The following is a 22,567-nucleotide window of genomic DNA, read 5'->3' as shown; positions in this document are numbered from 1 at the left end:
TATTTTATAACTAACTAATTGTGCTTGATAGTTGAGGTATTTTTGCTGACATTTCGTTTATTTTCTATATTTGACACTGTGGCCAAATAATAAAGTATGTACAATGTTGTTATTATATGTAAAGTGCACAAAGTTGGAAAATATTTGTTTTGGAATTATTATATTTTAATACACCAATTTAATATGTTCGTGTCAATAGATATAATTAGAAGAGTACATATTCGAGTAGGTTACAATATGAAAAGTCCAAAATTATTATAATAACAATTTTGAATACCATTATACAATTCCATATCCCAAATTAAAGGTACAATTTATTTTAAGTCAGTAGGTTAGATTGAGACATCCTTGTGAACTTTTCTATGTACTTAATTCTATCATATCTGTTGTTCAAATCTATAATTAACAATTTTTCACAAATAAAAAAAAAATCACTTATATAGGTATCAATTAAAAAGTGACACATAACTTAGTTCAATAAGTAGGACACATAGAATGTGGAGATCCTGTATATGTAAGAAGACAGTATGCTGCTCTAGTGAGCAATAATATTGATATAAGATCCACATAGTATGTTAATGATGACTCACCATAACCTGGAAGTACCTCGGTATCGATGAAGCAAGACCCCATTTATATTGCTTCATGGAGAAACCGTTCAGTTCTCTTTGGAAGGCTGGATGGACCAGCCAAGAATGCGCCGGTCGAAGCCACAGCTGTAGAAGTTTATGCTGGACAGTGTGTCTTCTGCCCACGCCACAGATGTCACCATACGCCGATGGCCCTTTATAGATAATACAATAAAAGTATAGAACCAATTTACTGTACTCTAAAATAATGTAGGTAAAATCGAAAATTTATGAGAACAAGCAAACATTCATGTAATCGAATGTTTGCTTGTTCTCGTAAAAATATTTCACGAATTCCTTTTCAAGAATTATTCTAGATTAACACGTATTTTTCGTGGACGGCGTTTCGTAAATGCTTTTTGTGTAATATTAGCTGACTCGCACAACTTCGTCTATGTCATATTTTTTCCGATTATTGGGTTATCCAACACTATAGCTTATTCTGGTAATTATTTCTAGTTTTAAAAATATCAATAACATCGATTCTTACTTGTCGACTGGATCTGGGGAGGCGAGCCAACCTCTGTCCTTGAAGATCGAAGAGACGAACTTGTCGGTTATCATGTGGGATGGCAATTAGGCCACCGCTACTCACTCCCACGCGGTTCACTGAGGAGTCAGACCGGATGGTTGCTAGAGCTGATCGCATATTGCGTACATCCCACACCTGAAATTTGTAAAGTACTCTTTAAATCGTCGTTTTTCTAAAGTAATTGATATTAAAATTATCTAAACTCTAAACATTTGATGACCCGTCAAAATGCTATAATGCGACTCCCGTTCAAATGTGCCAATCAAACGGGATTCATATAGGGCATTTGTGCGATGTACCAAAGAATGTGTAATTAGAAATAATAAAATAATCATTATCATTCTAACTGCTATTGTTTGTATTTAATTGCGTGTTAGAAGTACTGATTACGCAAATTGACATCATCAACTAGCTATTTAACTATACAAAAATCTATAGTGTAAACCAAGCTACAGATTTTCATCACAAGAAGTAACCATTATCCGGTTACTTCTTGTGATGAAAATAGCACTTTTACTTTATAGTAATTAAAGATTGAGTATATTTAACTGTAATAATAATATGGGAACTAATTAGTTCAGTAATAAGTTCAACAAATAAACTGTTCTTCAAACGGCACAAATTAACCAGTTTCATTCTGCTTTTGTGTTTAAATTCTTACCTTCACAGATCTGTCATCGGAACCGGAAACTACTTTATCTTCTCGCGTAAATACTGCTGATGTGACACTCCTGTGAAGCAGAGAGTAAATAAAATTATAAATTATAGGAAGTATTTATTTTATGTGAAATTTTATTGAATGCCCACGTATATATTAATATAAAGATTTATTAATGTTTGTATGATGAATGTCGAATATCGATGTTGTGATAATTATTGATGATACTCGAATCCAAAATGACAGGGCAAGCATACCGCCGTCTACTTATAAGTTTGGGACACTGGACAGTTAGGCATACATATTAATTGACTCACATAGTGTTTTGGTGTCAGTCAGATTTCAATATAATCTTTGGTGTAATTTTAGTGTAGTAACACTAACACTCCTGTCATATATTTATTCAAAAAGGTATATTACAAATACTTAAGATAAATCAAATCCTCTATCAACTCGAAATGTAGATCGGCTCAAAATGAACTGACAAGAAAATTACACTCTTTTCAAAAGAACAGTAGTTCATACTTATAATAACATTGTTATTATATTATGCTCATTTTGTCATTATGACGCTTTCCTGTGAGAATATATTATAATTTGTTTAGATACGTACTCAGTGTGTCCTTGAAATACGGAAACGGAGTGTATGGGTTCGCGGAAGTCCCATAAACGAAAGGTAGTGTCGCGCGACGCCGTCACTACGAGGCGGGAGCTGTGATGAGCCGAAGCATGGGTAAGCTCGTGGTCGTGACCTGGTAACAATTAAACACTCTTTAAAATTATTATGATGGTACTTTTGGCAATAAACCCACTGCTCCTATCCACTATCGGTCATTGTGCTGATCTAAAATAATCTGATGCATATGTTATATAATATTAGCCGAGATTTCATCACTGAATGGAGACAATTCTGCTTTGCGTTATGTATTTATGGTACATTTACTAAAGTTCTAATGCTGGCTTCTTTATTAAAAAGTGGTAGGTTAGGTATTTTTTGTTACAAAAGAATTAAAATTAATAAAAATAATAATAATCTCAGGACAATTCACATAGTGCTATCTAGACCCAAGTTAAGCTAGCTAAAGCTTGTGTTATGGGTACTAGATAACTGATACAAATACATAGATTTTTTTTTTCGTTAATACATAATTATTATACATAGAAAATACCCAGACCGATACAAACAATCATACTCATGAATACAAATGTTTGTGCCGTGCGCGGAATCGAACCCACGACCATCGGACGTAAAGCGGTGTGCTAGACCGCTAGACTACCGAGGTCGTCAAACTTTATTTTATATAATTGCAATAGCAAACAAGACAGCCCACCTAATGGTAAGGGGTCGTCTATATACATAAACAGCATCATTGACATATTGTCATCATGTAACACCATAATACAATAAATAATATGTAGCCCATAAAACCACATATGTAAGTACATCTTATAAAACAAGCTACTCGGCAGCTAAAAGAATTGAAATAGTGAAACCCATGCAGACAATTTAGTACAATATCCACCTTGGTAAAATCAACTATTGAAAAAATTTCAAGTGTTTGTACCATATTATTATGAGTACTTATTTCGTATACCTGTTAGAACCTGTAAACAGTCTCCCGTCTCAACATCATATAAGTTGGCTGTTCTGTCCCACGAAGCTGTGATGACGTGGTCACCACCAGTGAGCCAATCTGCAGCTACCACTACACCAAGGTGTCCACTAAGCTCAGTAAGAGGAGTACGGAGCACTTCAGGTCGGTCGCCACCTTCACCAAGACTCTCTTCGCCGCCACCCTCGAGCTCCTCTTCAGAAGATTGTCCACGCTAGTAATAAAATAACCAAATTACTTGATATATTAGGAATTACGATGATTATTAATTTTTGATGATTATTTTTACAATAAAGAGATAAACTACCCAATGCTTTGATATCATTGGTAGATGGAGAACTCTGTGTAAGTAATTATTAAAGTGAACTTATTAAATTTTGTGATAGAATAGTAGTAAATAAAATGTTGACACAATAATGCCTAAAATTCGGCTAAAATATGCCGAAAACCAAAAGGGCCCCATTATTTCAAAAAGCTTGATGTCATATATATACTACTGTTTTATCATATTTTTGTGACATTATTGATAGACTGCAACCTTGTATTACCTGTAGTCTCTACTACAGTGCCCTAGTATAAAATTAGGATAATTATTTTATGTGTTTAATTGTTTTGTGGTAAATATTAAAACTCACTGGCAGATCCCAGTTCACAGCAGCCTGCCAGACATGAGCAGTATTGTCTCCACTACTTGTAAGAGCTATATCTCGCGTTGGGTGGAATCTGATTGAGTTGACTGACCCCAGATGGCCCGTATACTGCAGAAGACACTTTCCCCATTCTACGCTCCATACACAAGCTGTGTGATCTAAAACAAAATTATTGGTTTAATTTTTAATTATAGAAAATTAACAAATAATGTTCTATACTATAATTTTGATACTAATGCTAAAGTTTCAGCCTCTTATGGACATCATGTTTTTACAGTTTCTGCTGTGAAGATCCAGTAAGAAATTCCACTGATATATTCTGACACATAACCTCTATAAAAATACTATTATATAAATATATAAAAAAATCATATGTCTGAAGCATAAAAAAACTTTATAGCACCAAACACCAATTCTGAAATCTCATTATGCATGTTACAAGATTTGATGCAAAATACAACAATGATTTGCATGTTTTTATGTAGAATCTTTAAAAACATGAAACAGAGATATGTTATCCTGGTATAATATAAGAGAAAAACAACTTACCAGCAGATGCAGTTCCAATAAGAGCTTGGCCTGGTCGAGCAGATGTCACATCCCAAATACCATCTTTGTGTCCAGTGAATTCTCTAATCAACTGGCAATTGTATGTGGGTGCTTTGAAACTGGATACTATCTTACTAGTCTGCACTCGCAATTTGTGGCTTGCCTTTACTTTCTGAGAATTGCTTTGTGACACTAAAAAAAGTTTGTATAATTTCTTACGGATGGAATGGCAGGCGGGGCACCAGTGGAGAATGATAAGATGTCAGATTGGTTAGCTCATCATGGTAAATTCACCATGAATTTATCACAATGGTTTCCAGGGTCAACCTGAGAGGGTATGTTACTAGCAATGAGGTTATTAGTCCCCACTCCTAATAATCCCCTTCCTTCCAGTTATTATAAATTTATTTAATAAATATTTTATATTAAGTACTTTTGTAGTTATTTAAAGTGGTGGTGATATAATATTATTTCTCTTAATTTTATTTCTATTGTCTCAGCAAACCCTATTATTTGACAATTTAACTAACAATACATTACCATTTAAACTAGGTATGATATTACAGAGCAATTGGTTACGGTCATCTGTTCTAAAGTTCATTTGCCATATATGACCCATACAAACATTGAAAATAAAAGCTTGTAAGTGATTTAATTTATTAAATTAAGCCAAATAAAATCAGGGTATTATTTCAAAATTAACATAAATAGATAGCATAGTATAGTAATGTTTTTATTATTGAACAGAACAAATATTATTGTTTGCATAAAAAATTTGAACTGAAATAAACATATGATTATAGTAACTTACACAAAAGACATTATATAGATAAGAGTTTCATAATAAACATTGTTGTAAAGAAAGAACAATTTGACTTTATTTTTTGTTTTTGTATAAATAAGAATACTTACACTTTCCTTTGGTATTTTTTCCTGTAGTTTCAAATTCTATGTAATCTAAATTTTGACGGTCTCCCACATAACTTTCTCTTTCCAATTTTTCACTTAGAATATCAATCTTCTCCTGTACTGCATTTGGAAATAATAAAATATTACTAAATATTATTTTATATTTTATATATTTTATTTAAAATTTTAGTGAAAATAAGTTGTAGGTATATCTGATGTATAAAATGTTTTATAATAAAGTATATAATTTTTACAAAATTGAATATAAAACTGGAGAATGAAGGAAAAATATTGTATGGCATTATCATCATCCTTTATTATCAACATCAATATTATAATGTCATCTGTTGTTTTAATAAAATTGTACAAGCCCATTCTTGTTATTTGAATATGCATTTTGAATGTTTCTTTCAATAAAGATTATTTCTATAGAAGAAAATTATTATGTACTGAAAAAATATTTTTAGCTATAAAACATGTTGACTAGAAGTAGGTGCCAGTTAATTGGCAACTTTAACCATAAAATAATTTAAATAATACTTTAAAGTTACTCAGCATATTTTTAGCATTTTCCTAAAACTGTGAACAGCATGAAATAGTTGTTACTTAACAATCATTATTATGTGAATGCAGTATGTATACAAATGTAGCATTTGTATATTGCACAAATGTTGAATTTCTTGTAAGTCCTTCTGAACTGAAATATTTAGCCTAACTAAACAGAAGACAAGATTATATGACAAAAATGACATACATGAAAAATAATGTAATTATATCTATAAGTCAATTTCTTAGGTATATTAAAGCATTGATTGAAAAGTTTGGCATATACAAGATTTTTCAGTTAGAACATATGATAAGGGAAGGCCATAAGATAAGGGAACATAATAAACATATAATGATTGGTCAAAGTAATAACAAATGTTTACTTACAATTGAGATTCTCAGTATACAGAAGGTCAAATTCTTTTTCTATCTGAGAGAATAAATCGTGCAATCTAGATCTAAAAACTGGCGGAATTGACGTTTCAGAATCTTCCATTTTAAGGTAATTAGGTAAGCCATCGGTGCCCTCCGTGAGTGCCTGAAGTCTTCGTTTGCTAGATTTCATTTTATTTGATATCGTATGAGATTTTTTATCAAAACTATCGCATTACAAACACCATAAGCTTTAATTTCTGTAGAGTCTTACACATTAAGTTTATAACATCCAATAAATACAAGGTCAGTTCTTACGATCAGTAATATTAAGTGAACAACACGTAAGTCCTCGAAGAAGAAAAAATAACAAAAACTGTTATATAGCAGTGAGTAAGAACGCAATGAGGCAACAAAGAAAGGTGTAATTAATTTAAAGTACCTATAATATTTTAGTAATTCGTAAAATTGCAATCGAATTGTTTTGTCACAATCGTCAGTCAAGTACACAATACACAGATCAGACAGACGAAGAAATGTCATTTCAGAGAATAGACATATTAAGTTGACGTATAACGTTGAAGTATACAGAGTATTTTTTGTTGTTGTTTTAAAATACGTACCTATAATTCAAGCGCCTGGCGCATCAGTAGCATAAAAAAATAAAAATAGTAGTAAAATCTTTTTTTACACCGTCATACGTGGTAATGAATCTTTTATTACATATCAAGTATTAGCTAAAGATGTTACGTACCTAATTATTTGCCATGAGAAAAAGCAAAGTAAATATTATGGTATTGAAGTGGGTTAGATTTATAACTGAAAATAAAATATACGGTTTAGGAAAAATTTAATATGGCTAAAGTAAACGCTGAATAAAAATAAAATATAATGAACTATTTATGTGGAACAGTGGTAATTGTAAAATTATACCTTACATATGTATATAATTCAAAATGTAAATTGATTTTCAATATATTATAATGACAAGACTGTAATACTCTCTATACAACGCGACCTAAAATAGATGTCATCGGTTTCTCGAACACCAAGTCGAATTATAATGATAATAGAACTGTTATGTTACGTTATACTATATCAGACTTTTTCATACCGGATGCGGATCTTTCTTTAGTATTTTAGGATTATCTATAACATTGAAAATCGGGGAAAGCCAAATGGTCACTGGCAACATAGTACATAAACAATTTTTGCGCCTCTACACTATGGTCACATACAGTGTCAAAAAATGACTGATGATTTTTGTTCTTCATGAATTTTTTGCGAAGTGTCTACGTGTGAAATAGATATTTTAATCAACGTAATTGCAATGTCGTTTTCAGATTTATATGCTAAATATAATTGTACATATTGTCAAGAGGAAATAAATGGAGTCCGTATAAGATGTGCTGAGTGTTTAGAATTTGATATCTGCTTGCAGGTACACTATTGTAGCGGCCATTTTTGTTTACTACTTTGGCGCAAAATTTAAATTGTATATTTTTCTATTTTCAGTGTTTTTCCTTCGGTGCTGAAATAGGATCACATAAAAATGATCACTCATATCAGTTTATGGTATGTAAAATGAGAATTTGAGTATTAAATAATATAAAATTATACATTCTTTTCTAAATTGTAATGTGTGGTATTTTAGGACTCTGGTGCCTTTGGTATATTTTTGGGACGCAGCAGTTGGTCTGCAAATGAAGAAGTTAGACTGTTAGATGCAATTGAACAATTTGGTTTCGGAAACTGGGAGGATATTGCCAAACATATTGAAACACGAACTCCAGAAGGTAAGACATATTATGCAAATTAAAATAACAACTAAAAAGATATTTGTTTATGCTTTCTACAAATAATCTATTGAATGTTTTCGTACACAAGAAATCATAATAATATTATAAATTCAAGTTGAATGTTAAATGTGCATCCTAGCTTGGCCAGTAACACAAAATGGCCCAAATATAAGCATATTTGCAGATAAAGGAGTTGGTTGGTTGGTTATGTTGTTTTAGTACTTTAGGTAACTTATTATATCTGACTAACATAAATATTATTAAATTTTTAGAGGCCAAAGATGAATATATCACGAGGTACTTGGAGGGTAGCATTGGACGGGCTACATGGGGCAATGTGGAGAGCACATCTCGCCCATCACTACACTGTGCAGAGAGAGACGAAGGACCACTTGGTCCAAGTGCAGTGTCACGGCTTCCACCTCTTGCCATCACAACAGAAGAAGCAACACAGTTGGGTTATATGTCCAATAGGGATGATTTTGAAAGAGTATGTTTCATTAAATTTTAAAGCATTTAGTTTAAGTGATAGATTTTTGTAGAAAGTTTTGGATGTTATTTAATATATAAATTTGTTATTTTTTTTATAATTATTAGCCAGTGGTAATAACCAAGTAAGATGTTTCTGCATACTTGATACATTGTCACATTGTTTGTCTATTTCTTAGAAACAGAATACTTACTTAAATTTCATCTAATATATATTTATTTTATTTTATTTCCAAAATATATAAAGCACAACAAAACAAAATAAGGTATAGCAAAAAATATTTTGTTATAGGAACATGACCATGAAGCAGAACAATTGATTTCTGCTTTATCTCTTAATTCTGAAGATGATGAGCTAGATGTTGGTAAGTTGACTTCCGGTAAGATACATTTTATTTTATCATAAACTTGATTATTTATATTAAATAATTCCTTTTTCATGTCTTGAATGTCATAAGAGAAATAATAAACTAGAGATATTGATGAATTTATATACTTATAATATTTTTTAAAATCGAGAACTTATGAATCCTGAATCATCTCTAAATAAAAGTTACATCATATAAGTTATATACTGTAATAAGTAATACAATAATTAGTTATATACCGTATTGATACATAAGAACATATAGTAATAATATAGGATATATTTGAGGAATCTCCTTTGTGAATAAACATTTTTGCTTATAAATTATTAATATTTTCAGCTTTAAAACTGTCACAAGTGGATATTTATACAAGGCGCCTGAGAGAGAGAACAAGAAGAAAAAGACTGGTCCGAGATTTTCAGCTAGTTTCTATGTTTTTTAACAATCAGAGAAACAAACAGAGAACATTAGGGAAACTTGCCAAAGAAAAAAAGTAAGTATCTAATTACTAAAAGATTTGTGGTTGTAATTATTTATATTAATCATTATCCAAATAAATACTTTATTTATTATAAGTATTTAATTTTGAACAAAGATGTCCTTTACATGTCTTATGATGTCATTTGATTTCAACGAACACCTGTAGTGGTTATCTTCATTTTAATAAAAGAAGATCCTTACCTCGAGCTGTTTAAAAGTTAAATAAATATTGGGGCTGTGCGAAGCCGGAGCGGGTCGCTTCTTGCTAGTAGTGAATCAAGGAGCACTAGTTATGGTCGTAATAATTAAATATTAAACGTCGTAGAGAGTTCACGGAGCGTCTGCGGTGGACGGCGCAGTTCTACGGGCGCGCGGAGCAGGCGGGCGTGGTGGGCGGGCTGTGGCGCGAGCGCGAGCTGCGCGTGCGGCTGGCGGAGCTGCACCGGTACCGGCTGGCCGGCGTCACGCGCCTCGAGGAGTGCGCCCACTACGACCAGCACGCCGCGCTCCGCAAGCACCCGCTCCACGTGAGGCCCCGCCTGCTGGTACTGCACGCTTCGCATACACCCTCATCTCATACACTACTCTCTGGTTTCAATATATGTAATTATTTATACTATAAAAACTATCATATATTTAATTTAATAAAAGACAAAAAGATAATTATTAATCAATGTCATCTAGTGATCGAATCGAACAGATTTAAAAGGTGCTCGCCATCGACAGGGAATTCGTCTCCACATGCTAGAACCTATGTGGTCTCGGGTAGTGCGGCTTCAGAGGAGTTTCCTCCAGCATAGATTGTGAAATACCTACCAAGGCATTCTCCCGAGGCATGGCATTTTTCAAGGAGGGTATTAAAGTTTCTTAAGGGTCGGCAACATGTACGTGACCCCTGGTGTCTTAGGCGTCCATAGGCTAGGGTAATCATTTTCCATTGTAGTATAAAAAAAGGTGTACTACACTATGCATATTTTTAAGGCTCTAGTTAAATGAAGATTGGAAGTTTTATAATTCAACTTTGTAGAAATAACTAATGTTATTGATATTAATAATTTTAGATAATGTTTACCCTATTAAAATGATAAATTATATATTTACTGTCCAATATTTTTAAAGGATTAAATACACTTAATGCTGATCACTGTATATACCGTCTATGACTTATGAGTAACAACGTTACGTCTGAATTAATTACTTTATACATATGTAAAAGATTATCATACAAAGAATTAATAACTGATTACATTATGTGTTCTGAACCATCGATGTGTGAGGTCAACTAACACTACAGGTTTCTTTACTTCAATTTTTAATATTCATTTAGGTATCAATCCTTTTTGTTACTATTCGAAACTGCTTTTTGTATGTTTGTTCTTGTCTCTCATTTCCATTTCACATAGGCTGTCTTAGTTCATGCTTTATACGCCATCGCTTAAGCTTCGCGCGGTGTATTTGTGGACGTAGACAATATCGTTAAAAAATAGATTCCTTTTAGATGGTATATATAGATCCTGTGCCATTGACAGTACTTGGACTATAATAAGGCATGCTCGAATTAAAATAATATCATTAAATTCAGTTTGATTATGTACTATTTATATGGATACAATTATTTTTACATAAAATATTATTGTACTATTACTGTACCTTCTTTAATTTTCTGGCAATGAATCGGACATAACATTGTACGCACTGTGGTTGTATATACCAAGGAGACTGCATACTGAGCAGAGGAGTCAGAGAGGCAAAATAATTAGAGCAGTGAATTCACTGGGTATAGGGATAAAACACATAGCAAAGCAATAAATAAGAGAGTGTAAAGACGGATCCAGTGATATCCATGCATAAACAGCAGGTTATGTATAGACATAACCTGCTGTTTATGCATTTATGACTTTAATAAATGAAGTAAGTTGAGATAATAGTATCTCAACTTACTTCATTTATTAAAGTCAATAGGAAGAATCTGGAAATTAAAGGATTAACTCCATATGTTAATGCCAAATTAATAGCACTCCTTCGACAACGAGGCACGAGGCGTTAATGTTGTGTGGTGGTGGGTTTGATTCCGTATAACTATTGTATTCGCCAGGGCAGCAGTGGGTGCCTGGACACCAATCAGATAAAAGAGCAAACGCAGACCAACACGCAGCAGCAAAGAAAAAGGTATTTTATCATTAAATTATAGCAAGATTTACACAGATTTATTATTGTCGCTCTTTTTCAAAGTTCGCTACCTAGATGAGTCGACGACTTGAAGGTTATCTTAGAAGTGAAGGTTTTTATTACCTCAGGATAGAGTCTGTATTATCTAAAAGAGATATTTCGTTTAGACATAAGTGGGCTACAATATAGTAATGTAGATGCCCTGGTCCCACGTAATTCAATAATCTATATTTTATGTGTACATTATTATTATCATACGGATAATTAGCAAATGTATATTTCTTTTTAACATTTGACATAGAGAAAGAATATGATTTAGGCAAATTAACATGTAAGTTTGCGTTGACTGTATTGAATATAATTTTTATCGACTGTAGCGTTTTAAAATTATATTATTACCTTACCATCCAATAACAATACATGTATAAAAAGTTAGCACAGCGAATGCTAAAACAGGTTAAAATAAATAAAAACCTTTTAAGAATATAAAGTATAAAAGAAACTATTGTCTGAGTTTATATCCAATTGTCTAAACCGGAAACCATTACCTATGTAAATGAACATTTGGTGTTATTTCTCTTACTACTACTTGTGTATTCCGTGTACATGTAATATTCTTATCAGAAAATGCAAATAGTATTACCAGTTGTTTCATCCTCTCGAATACAATATCTTCCTTGTGAATACTCCAGACTTCCTCTCTCTGTTTCTTCATTTCCTTTCTGAAGTATTCTATTGTTGTTGGCTGCAGCAAGGCTTTATGATATTACCGGTTGAAAATACAGGCGAGTACACTCGATACACTATCGAGTGGTTGAAATCCAACCTCGATGGCACCGCTAGGGTTCGGATCTCAGCTTAGCCCGTCGTAATTTTAATCCCCGTTCGAATCCAACTGTTGATCGATCGTGGCATATCGAAAAATAAACATATCAAAACCCAGTTATTCATGTAGAACATTTTAGCGACTAAAATGTTCTACTATGTATGAACGTATTTTTTTTCTTCATATTTTCCACCTACCGTCCAGTTAATAGATTCAAATAGAAGAATTGCCAAGAAACTCAACTGAATTTGTTTTTTATGGTCTACATTTAACATTAAATGAAATTCGTTACATGAACAACTACTGCCATATACGTTTGTCATTTGATATATATGTGTCTTACCATAAAAAATTTACGTTTAACAGAAAAATTACTGTAAATTCAGACAAAATTTAGGATTAATAGCAGCAAAATTTCTAAAGCTTTAGAAAGTCTGCTTACAAATGGAACTCTAAGTGGGTGAGTACGGTTCTATTGATATCTATAGGGTTGCTTATGATACAATATGGTCACAGAGACGGAGAAAGCGGCTCAAGTTCCACCAGCCCAAGGTGCACACGGGACGGAAGTATCGCATGTGGATGCTCCAAAAAGAGCTCATGCAACAACAGCAACGGCGGATGCTCGAGGCATCTGCTGACCAATAATGAAATTCAGGTATGTCATTGTCATACAAGTTGATGTAATAATACGCGTAACTGAAAAAGTTAAAATGTTCATTAGACTAATTCGTCAAATCTTAGATTTCATTTAGTGTAAAATAAAAGGCGCAGCATTTTAATTTTTTACATTGCATATTTTTTTACAAATTATCTATTTTTGTGTTTCCGTCACTGAAGAATCAATCAGAAATATACACAAATTTCCTTTTTTTGGTGTCGGCCACATTTGAATGCATTACTTTTGGTGTAAGTCGGCGTAGAAAACCAATAGTCCATGACGATCCCATAAAGAAAATTACTTAATATTAGATTAATCGTTATCTATAAATATAATATTTATGTGTCACGATTTTACAAGACAATAGTGTCAATTACGTTATCATAACAATATGACTGACCTTGGTAGTTATACCAGGTGAGTTGGCTAGCAACATAAACTGGTCCCGTCAATAGTGTCATTAGTAATATTTATTTAATAATGGACTAGTTAAATAGAGTACAACAGGTGTAATGCAATTGCTATGTAGGTATGTATATTAAAATTTTATGATTATTTCCCTTTAATTAATGAGTTAATACTTACTAACTGCATTAAAATTCGATGCGTAGTTTAAAATAGCTAAGCGAACAGATAGCGTCAGCGATTTTATTCTATACTATGTAAAGATAATAATTGTATCGCCGTTGTCAGAGTTTACTACCTCCACTTAAACTCCTAGGTGGTAGTTTAAAGTTAGCTGACATAAAATACATTATGCAAAGTTAACAATTCTTAGCAACGAGATGGTACGCTCAATCAAGTGTGGCATTCACAACATAGCAACAACATGATGGTCACGGTCTTAAAAAAAAAGGAGGTTCTCAATTCGACTGTGTATGTTTTTCTATATAAACCTCATGTCATATATTTCTTATTGATTAAGACCTGACCACATGGGCGTAGCCAGACATGGGCCCAGTGTGGAGAAGCAGTCTTAAATATTATGTAACTATACCCGCGTCCTTACCCCAATAGTTTTTTTCATAAAATCGGTTACATTCATAGCACCCTATAGTGGCAGGGTGCGGCAAGCGCTCCACCCTGTATTTTTTGAGTTATCCTTAATGATGCGATTGAAATAGTCTTTTTTTGGTTGCCTTACCACACTATGATCCTAATTCCTGTATTGTTTATTCAGCTGTGTGCCTCGCTGAGTCTGGCGCCAGCGCAATATGTGACCATCAAAGGAGTGCTGCTGAGGCGGCCGCCCGCTCCTGATTCCGACATCGATCTCGCTATTCGACACTACCTGCACACCGCCGGCTGGATACGTAACTAGCATATTATTTAACTTAAGATTGTTATATTGATTATATAAAGTGCTAGCTATACTTATGAGCACCTATGCAAATTTAGTGCAATGTGGCTTATGGTTATCTGGATCTCAAGAATACCTACGACTTTAGGAATACATATTATTTTTTAATAATGTCAAGGTCTACAAATCTATGACATACATTTTATATTTTATGCAAAATTGATTATTTTCGGACTTGATTCTTTCGTTTTCTTGATTTTGACGAAATTAGCAAAAATCACCATCTTTATTTTTATTATGTTTCCGTTATTTCGGCAGTGTTTCTACCGCCCATGATCACGGGTTTTCTTTCATTGTTAGAAGAAAAATCTGATAAACTCTTAGTAAAAATATTACATATTATATACCTTTAGTTTGTTTGCGAATGTATGTATACCTGTTTGTTCCCTTTTCACAATAACACGCCTGAATAGATCGTAATGAAATTTGACGTGAAGATTGATTGTACGACTAGGTTAGACATAGGCTATCTTATATAAAAAAATATTAGTATTTAATGAAACTTAGAATTCTTTACCAATCTTTTCAGCCTTGAGTATGATTCCCCGTAGCTGATAGTGATTATAATAACAATTACTTATTATTGTAGCAAGAGATTTAAATATAAATGTATTATCACAAGTAGAAATGGACGGTGAGGAAAAAAATATAATAAAAAAAGACGTTCATAAGCGCCTAAAATGTTCTACAGGTTTATATGATTTTTGAATTTGATTTGATTTAAAGAGCTAATCTTAGGAGATGATCTATAAATAAAAAGTAATATTTATGTGAAATTGGAAATCTACAGGACTTACTCAATACAGCTGCTCTTGTGTGAGCGGTTGTATAGGACTTATGTGTGCATAGATTTATCGGACTTATAACGGCTAAAATGGTGTTATTTCTTACGTCTTGCTTAGATTAAGTTTTGACTCTGGTTGCTCCAGTGTTCTATCAACTGCCTCACCATTACTCAACTCTTGGGGAGAAGGGTAGTTCTCACATAGCACAGTATAAGCTGGAGGATTTTGTTATAGAATATCTTCTATCTTCAGGTATACGTATAAAGGCAAATTGATATATAGTATGCGGTATAAAGGCAAAATATAATTAGAATTTTTTCTCAAATTTGTTAACTTATCAAGGGTATGTTATTAGTCTTCTTGTATGAATCTTTAGTTGCTCAATTGCAATCGTTAACTTTGGTATGCAGTAACTGCTTAGTTCTGTTACATTTAAGAAGAAATTATAAACGAATTAACCTATCATGTACAATACGGGAAGAAAGTCTGCCCTATAGATAACTTGGTGTAAAGATTACATTGTACCTATGATTAGTTTTAATTAGCAAAATATGTGCTACGCACTTAATATACGCTGTTATGGAAACATAAAGATTAGTATAGCATAAATAACATTAATAATTAAGGCATTGGTAGATTCAGCAAATTATTATAAAATATAAAAAAAAGTATATTTACTATAACGATTTTTCACTTCGATGTTAGCAGAAACTATGGAACTATGGGCCTATTTATTTATTACTAATCTATCTGTACCAATATTGAATGAAGTGTGCCTGTTTGTCGTAATGAAATTTGCTATGTGGGTGATTGTATTACAAGAATGGATATAAGGTATAATTTATATTAAAAATAATCTAGAAGGGCGGGGGTGATCTATGGGATGAAAGTTTGAGCAAACGAAGTCGCGGGTAATAGTTAGTATAATATGTTCTTATGAATGGGATAAGGGTATGAACGTGCTAGTGATGATAGTATACTTAAAATTATTTCTAATATTTTCAAGAAAGCCGGTCTGGGTATTTGGATTAGTTCTCTAGATTTTAAGATATGGTTGTCTATTGTCGTACCACACTATAGCTAATGTATATATATAGAATTGTTAGTGGTGAAGTTAGTTTTAATGGATTATAAAGATTTTAGATAGAAAATAGTATTCTAAAGAACTGAGGCATATTTCAGATACACAGGTAAACACAATCCGGAAAAATGTAGTATGTTTATGTTAAAAAAACTAGTTAAATCATGCTTCTTGCTTGGTATGTCCGTACGTAAGGTAAGTACGGCTTTACAGGTTCCATAAAAATTAGTAACTGATTTGTTGTAACAGAAAGCGAACTTGCTACTAGATTCGTATACAAATTATTTCATTATTTATAAAATCAAATTAAATATATACATTAGGTTTTTGTTAGTGTTAAATAATTATTAAAATCCAATGTTACTTCGCTTACAGTACGTGTAACAATGGCTGTGTTAGGATTCTGTAATTCATTTTAATTCTGTATTATAGGATGTAATGTATATTAATGAATTTATTAAACCTTGATGGCAACGGTTATTAACAATAACAATTGTAATTTAGTCACGGCTAGTATCAGTGAAATTTCAACTTCAATTGATTTTATAGTCTTAAATAATTAGACCATAAATATCTGATGTACTGTGCTGATATAGAATGTTACAGAATTGCAGTAAGTCTACGTTAAATCGACATGTTGTGTTAAGTGAAAGAGTGCACGCAGCAAAAGCTGTGACAATAAAATACTGCAGTTGAGTTTTAACTGTTATATGTATAGTGTTACTTTAGATAAATTCGTCGCAGTAATGGTGTTGTACTGGTTGGATGTTAGATAAATTCTTTAAAACTACGTCTAGCTTTTCTAACGCCGGGATTAGAATCAACCAATATAAATACACCATTAGAGTTAAATAAATTAAACTGTAGTGCTACCGTAAATTCGGTGACACTTATCTCTCGGTTGATTCGCTTTGCCCTCAGAGGATTGTCTTTGAAGGTTTATTATTATGGATAACAACATAGTTGTAATCTCGGCTTGAATTGTGGAATCGACATGTCCGACGCTAGATGACTGTAATATGGCTACAATTAAGAGTTTTGTTCTCATATTATTATTTAAATAAATTATGGTAATATATAGATTATAGACAAAGACATGGATGTGTATATACTTTTATTTTCGCTTCATTTAATTTGATCTCTTATATATTAAATTGGCTGCATTTGTAGTGTTTTAGCTGTTTACAGTAGATGTTTTTATCAATCTTGTTTGTCCTAACGTATTCCATTAAAATAATAGAAATTATTACACTTGTACGAACGAGTTTTAACGTGAACGTTTTTATATTTTTTATTACTTTCCTAAGTTTTTGTATGAGGATCTTTATTCTTTTCCATTTGTTTTAATGTGTAGTGGTACTGTGTATGTAGCTAGTATAATATATAATTTTTATTATAGAAATGATGAATATGTTATATTGTAAGCAAATGTTGATTATTAATGCTTATACATAATACTATATACGTAAACATATTTGTCATTTCAAGAGTTTATTGTAGAGTGATTGTGTTTTGTAATCCTTATTTTAAAGGTAGTTAAAGTTAGATTGTTGTGATGATTATTTATTACCTGGATATATTACGTATTGGTTATGGAATTGTATACATTTTATCCTCAAATATAAATGGCCCTATCAGCCGTCATATCTCAGTTAAAAATATTACTACCATTTTTTATAGTACTTAGAAAAATTTCGTCCTCATATATACACCACTTCGAATTGGACGCAATATGTATATTACTGAAATTGGGAAAGTTTTTATGATCTTTTCATATTACCAGGCTTTAATACTGTATACCGTTATTCTTATATTAGTTGTCATTAAATCTAACTTTAACTTTTTCAAAACTGCCAAACAATACGTTGTGGTACCTAATGTTGTAATAGCTATTTCTATTTTAATTAGCACAAATGTACATAAATAAAAATATGAAAAGTACAATTACTGATTGTAATTATTGTTTAAATTAAATTTAAGTCAATAAAAATGTATTTTAAACAATTTTTTTATTTATAATTTACATATCTATTTCACATACTGGCCGAATGTAGATTATAAAAAACAGTATTGTCTGTGATATTACTGAGTATAAAGTTACAACACAGTCTAAACTAATAAAAATAAGTTATTTATATGCATTACAGACAAGACACAATTAACGTACACAACACAGTGACTTCAGCAGGCACTGCTACAATATGCCATGCATTACTTAAAATTTGTAATGGATAAAGTTTTTTTATTTATACTATTTAATTTTTGGATGTGGTGCACATGCAAAAATTAAAATAATAAGTTTATAGAAACTGATATAAAAGGCGGTCTCATTGCTAAGCCATCTCTTTACTACCTTGGAGTGAGAAAGTAAAGTTAACAAAAGATAGATGAGTACTTATTCTTTTGTTTGCTTAAGCTGCTTGGTGGCTGAATTATATGAAACTCACTCAATTTTTTACAGTCTACCTAAATATAAATATTGTAAAGTAGTTACATACTATAAGTTATGTATGTACATCGATAATTTCGGTGATGTTTTGCTTAGTGCCTTATCTGATTGTCGCGGGTTCTATACTCATACAACATAAATATTGATGAGCAGTTATGGTTTAAAAGTTTAAACCTTGTCTCTGTATTAGGTATGTATCTATTTATATTTACAAAAGAAAAAAGTATTTAAATATATAATTTTTAGTTGAAACAAATTTATTCTAATATGTTCTACTACCGAAGATTCAGGAGTAGTACCTATCTAATGTGGTAGAGTGATATAGGTGTGAGGACTTTATATTATTACTAGAGGGTGCGTGTGTGCGCGGGCCTCAAGAGGCCCGCGAGGCGTTGTCGTTGATTTTTTTTGTGCAGACGGTTTTCTTTTCGAATAGACTTGGTTGGCAAGTAGAGTTGTCTGTTTTGATACGATTAGGTGACTTCCTATTGTAACAGTGAATTTTTGTTTCACGTGTACCATCCTGTGGCGAAACTTTGTATTGTAATGGTCACAATACAAAACCTAACCTAACCTACCTTTCTGTATACTATATTAGTCTAGGGTCAAAGTTTTTAATGTAGAGATCATAATACGAAACCTAACCTAACCTACCTTTTTGTTTACTATATTATTCTGTGGCTTTAATTTTTATTGCAATGGTCACAATACAAAACCTCACATTACCTACCTTTCTGTATTAGTATACAGAAATGTATGCTTAGTGTTGCCACCTAATTTTACAAAAAAATCGCATGAAACTATTAAGATGAGATTTATTATAGATCCCCGTCACTCTTATGTTAGAATGTCGAAAAAAAAAAAAAATTCCCACATTTTGGGTTTGCAAAATTACCTAAAAATCGGGGAAAATTTGTAGCCTAGATAATATTTCAAACCGAAATCTACCATGGCTCAATAAAGGCCGACTCGCTGCAGGGAAGCCAGGTACCCCAAAATGTATTCCTAAATTTGTCATCAGAGATAAAATACTCGAACTCGGCCGCCATCTTGGATTTTTCCTTTTTGAATACTTTTAACTTATCCACTTTGGCGATTGAAACATTTTGTCCATACATTGTACAGAGCTAAGGTGACTCCTAGTAGTTCCTTAGTACTGTTTACTATGAAAATTAGTTAATACTTCGCACCGAGAGTTTCCATTCCTCAATACAAGTCAATTCGTTGCAGGGATGATGCCACAAAACTGAATTTTAAAAAGTTCTTAAAATTGTCATCATAGATAAAGTATCCTAATTCGGCCGCCATCTTGGATTTTTTATTTTTAAATACTTTTAACATATACACTGGTGTTAGAAACATTTCATCCATATATTGTACAGAGCCCAGGTTACATACACCTAAGAGTTCCTTAGTACGGTTTACTATGAAAATCGATGTATGGTGTTGCCAGGAGATTTTGACAAAAACCACCTAGGGCCCTTTGAGGGATAATTTTGGACCAATGCTTATCACTGTTTTGTTCAAATTGACGAAAAAAAATTCCACGTTTTTTTACTTTTCTTCGAAATTACCCCAAAATTGGGAAAATTTTTTGGACCAGGTAATATTTCCCACCGAGAATTTCCATTGCTCTATAGAAGTCAACTCGCTGCAAGGTTTAGTGGTACCCCAAAATTGAATTTTTAAAAGTCCCTAAAAATGTCAACATAAATTAAGTACCCTAACTCGGCCGCCATCTTAGATTTTTACTTTTTAATACTTTTGGCGTATTCACCCTAGTGACAGAAACATTTCGTTCATACATTGTATAGAGCCTCAGTGACTCCTTCTAGTACTATTCTCTAAGAAAACTGATGTAAGGTGTTGCCAGATAATTCTGACAAAAACCACCTAAAATCAATAGGGGGATTGTTTTTGACAGATTTTCATCATTCTTTTGTTTGAAATGTCCGAAAATTATTGTCCCACTTTTTAGGACTTATCTCAAAAATTACCCTAAAATTGGGGAAAATTTTTATACCAGGTAATACTTTGTGTTGAGACACATCATCTCTCCATAGAAGTCGACTGGCTGTGGGGTTGGCAAGTGTCCTAAAACTACATTTAAAAATATCCCAAATTTTCTCCGAAAAGCAAAACTCCCCTATCTCTGCCGCCATTTTGGATTTTTACTTCTTAATACTTTTGACGTATTCACCTTAGTAACAGAAACATTTCGTCCATACATTATGTAGAGCCTCGGTGACTTCTTCTTGTACTATTCCCTAAGAAAACTGATCTGAGGTGTTGCCAGATAATTTTGACAAAAACCACCAAAAATCCTTAAGGGGATGACTTTTGACAGATTTTCATCATTCTTTAGTTTGAAATGTCGAAAAAAAATTTTTCCACTTTTTAGGACCTGTCTCAAAAAATACCCCAAAATCGGGGAAAATTTTCATACCAGGTAATACTTTGTGTCAAGAGACATCATCTCTCCGTAGAAGTCGACTCGCTGCGGTGTTGCCATGTGTCCTAAAACAACATTTAAAAATGTCCCAAATTTTCTCCGAAAAGCAAAACTCCCCTATCTGTGCCGCCATCTTGGATTTCTAAAATTTCATAATTTTCCCTAGAGGCCGGGTCCTTTGGCTATCCGACGCCGCACAGTGTGTTGAGCTAGCACACTCGTAGGTACCCTATCAATTTCAGTTTTTGAAGCTACATCTCAATTTCAAAATTTGTCCCATGATGTATGGGTGTTGCCAGCAAATTCTGAAAAAATCCACCTAAAACCCTTCAGGGGACGATTTGTAGTAGACCAAAAAGAGTTCTTCATTTAAAATGTCAAAAAAAAAATTTCCCACTTTATGGGACTTTTTTCCAAAATTAACCCAAAATCGGGGAAAAATTTTAGGCCTGGCAAATCTTACTGAGACTTACCCATGTCAGTAGGTGGCGTTTAGCTACAGGGTTGCCATGTGCAGCAAAAACGCGATTGAAAATATCCCAAAATTTTTCCAAAAACTAAATCTCCCATAGCTTGGCCGCCATCTTGGATTTCTGAAATTTCATAATTTTCCCTAGAGTCCGGGTCTTTCAGCCTCCCAACACCCTACAATAGGGATCGGTAGCATCCCCGCTAGTACCCTAGGAATTTCAGTTTTTGGAGAAACACCCCAATTTCAATTTTGGTCAAACCATGTATGGGTGTTGCCAACAAATTTCGACAAAACCCACCTAAAACCCTTTAGGGGATGTTTCTCGATAGGCCTTGATGCCTCTTTTGTCAAAAATGCCGAAAAAATTTTTTCCCACTTTTTGGAACATTTCTCCCAAATTACCCCAAATTCGGGAATTCTTTTTAGCGCTGGCAATACTTCTTACCGAGACCCATCATCGCCCCATAGAAGCCGACTCGCTGCGGGGTTGCCCTGTACCTAAAAAATGACTTTGAAAATAATCCGGATTTTTAGGACCAAATTCACACGGCCCCAACTCGGCGGCCATCTTGGATTTTCGAAATTTCATAATTTTTCCTAGAGGCCGGGTCCTTCGACTTTCCTATGCCCCACAACCGGTGTCGCCTGCACCCCCGCAACTACCCTGGGAATTTCGGTTTTTGAAACCCTCGAAAAATTACAATTTTCATTTTCATTT

General features: G+C 32.9%; 2 protein-coding genes across 4 annotated transcripts; one reads left to right on the top strand and one right to left on the bottom strand.

The window, feature by feature from the left end:
* LOC131847680 (WD repeat-containing protein 37) lies at positions 1-6,957 on the bottom strand. The gene is made up of 9 exons (XM_059197308.1): positions 6,474-6,957; positions 5,544-5,660; positions 4,632-4,823; positions 4,068-4,240; positions 3,415-3,646; positions 2,433-2,571; positions 1,823-1,892; positions 1,120-1,296; positions 1-784 (listed from the first exon to the last, which is right to left on the bottom strand). The coding sequence occupies exons 1-9, from the start codon at positions 6,649-6,651 to the stop codon at positions 659-661; spliced, it is 1,404 nt and encodes a 467-aa protein (XP_059053291.1). The 5' UTR covers positions 6,652-6,957; the 3' UTR covers positions 1-658.
* A 741-nt stretch (positions 6,958-7,698) lies between these two features.
* On the top strand, positions 7,699-14,970 carry LOC131847627 (transcriptional adapter 2B). 3 transcript variants are annotated; one of them, XM_059197238.1, is made up of 10 exons: positions 7,699-7,899; positions 7,974-8,033; positions 8,113-8,254; positions 8,530-8,747; positions 9,039-9,111; positions 9,454-9,607; positions 9,920-10,121; positions 11,690-11,763; positions 13,106-13,247; positions 14,431-14,970. In XM_059197238.1, exons 1-10 carry the CDS (start codon positions 7,789-7,791, stop codon positions 14,569-14,571), a joined length of 1,317 nt encoding a protein of 438 aa, XP_059053221.1. In that variant the 5' UTR covers positions 7,699-7,788; the 3' UTR covers positions 14,572-14,970. The 3 variants fall into 3 exon arrangements, with proteins under 3 accessions (XP_059053221.1, XP_059053220.1, XP_059053222.1); XM_059197237.1 differs by having other exon boundaries at positions 9,920-10,139; XM_059197239.1 differs by having other exon boundaries at positions 9,920-10,139; positions 11,695-11,763; positions 14,431-14,515.
* The last annotated feature ends 7,597 nt before the right edge of the window (positions 14,971-22,567 follow it).

Source organism: Achroia grisella, unplaced genomic scaffold, assembly GCF_030625045.1.
Source record: "Achroia grisella isolate CSIRO2021 unplaced genomic scaffold, CSIRO_AGI_Agris_v1 utg540, whole genome shotgun sequence".
Classification (NCBI taxonomy): Eukaryota; Metazoa; Arthropoda; class Insecta; order Lepidoptera; family Pyralidae; genus Achroia; species Achroia grisella.
This window is presented reverse-complemented; position numbering and strand designations above follow the sequence as displayed.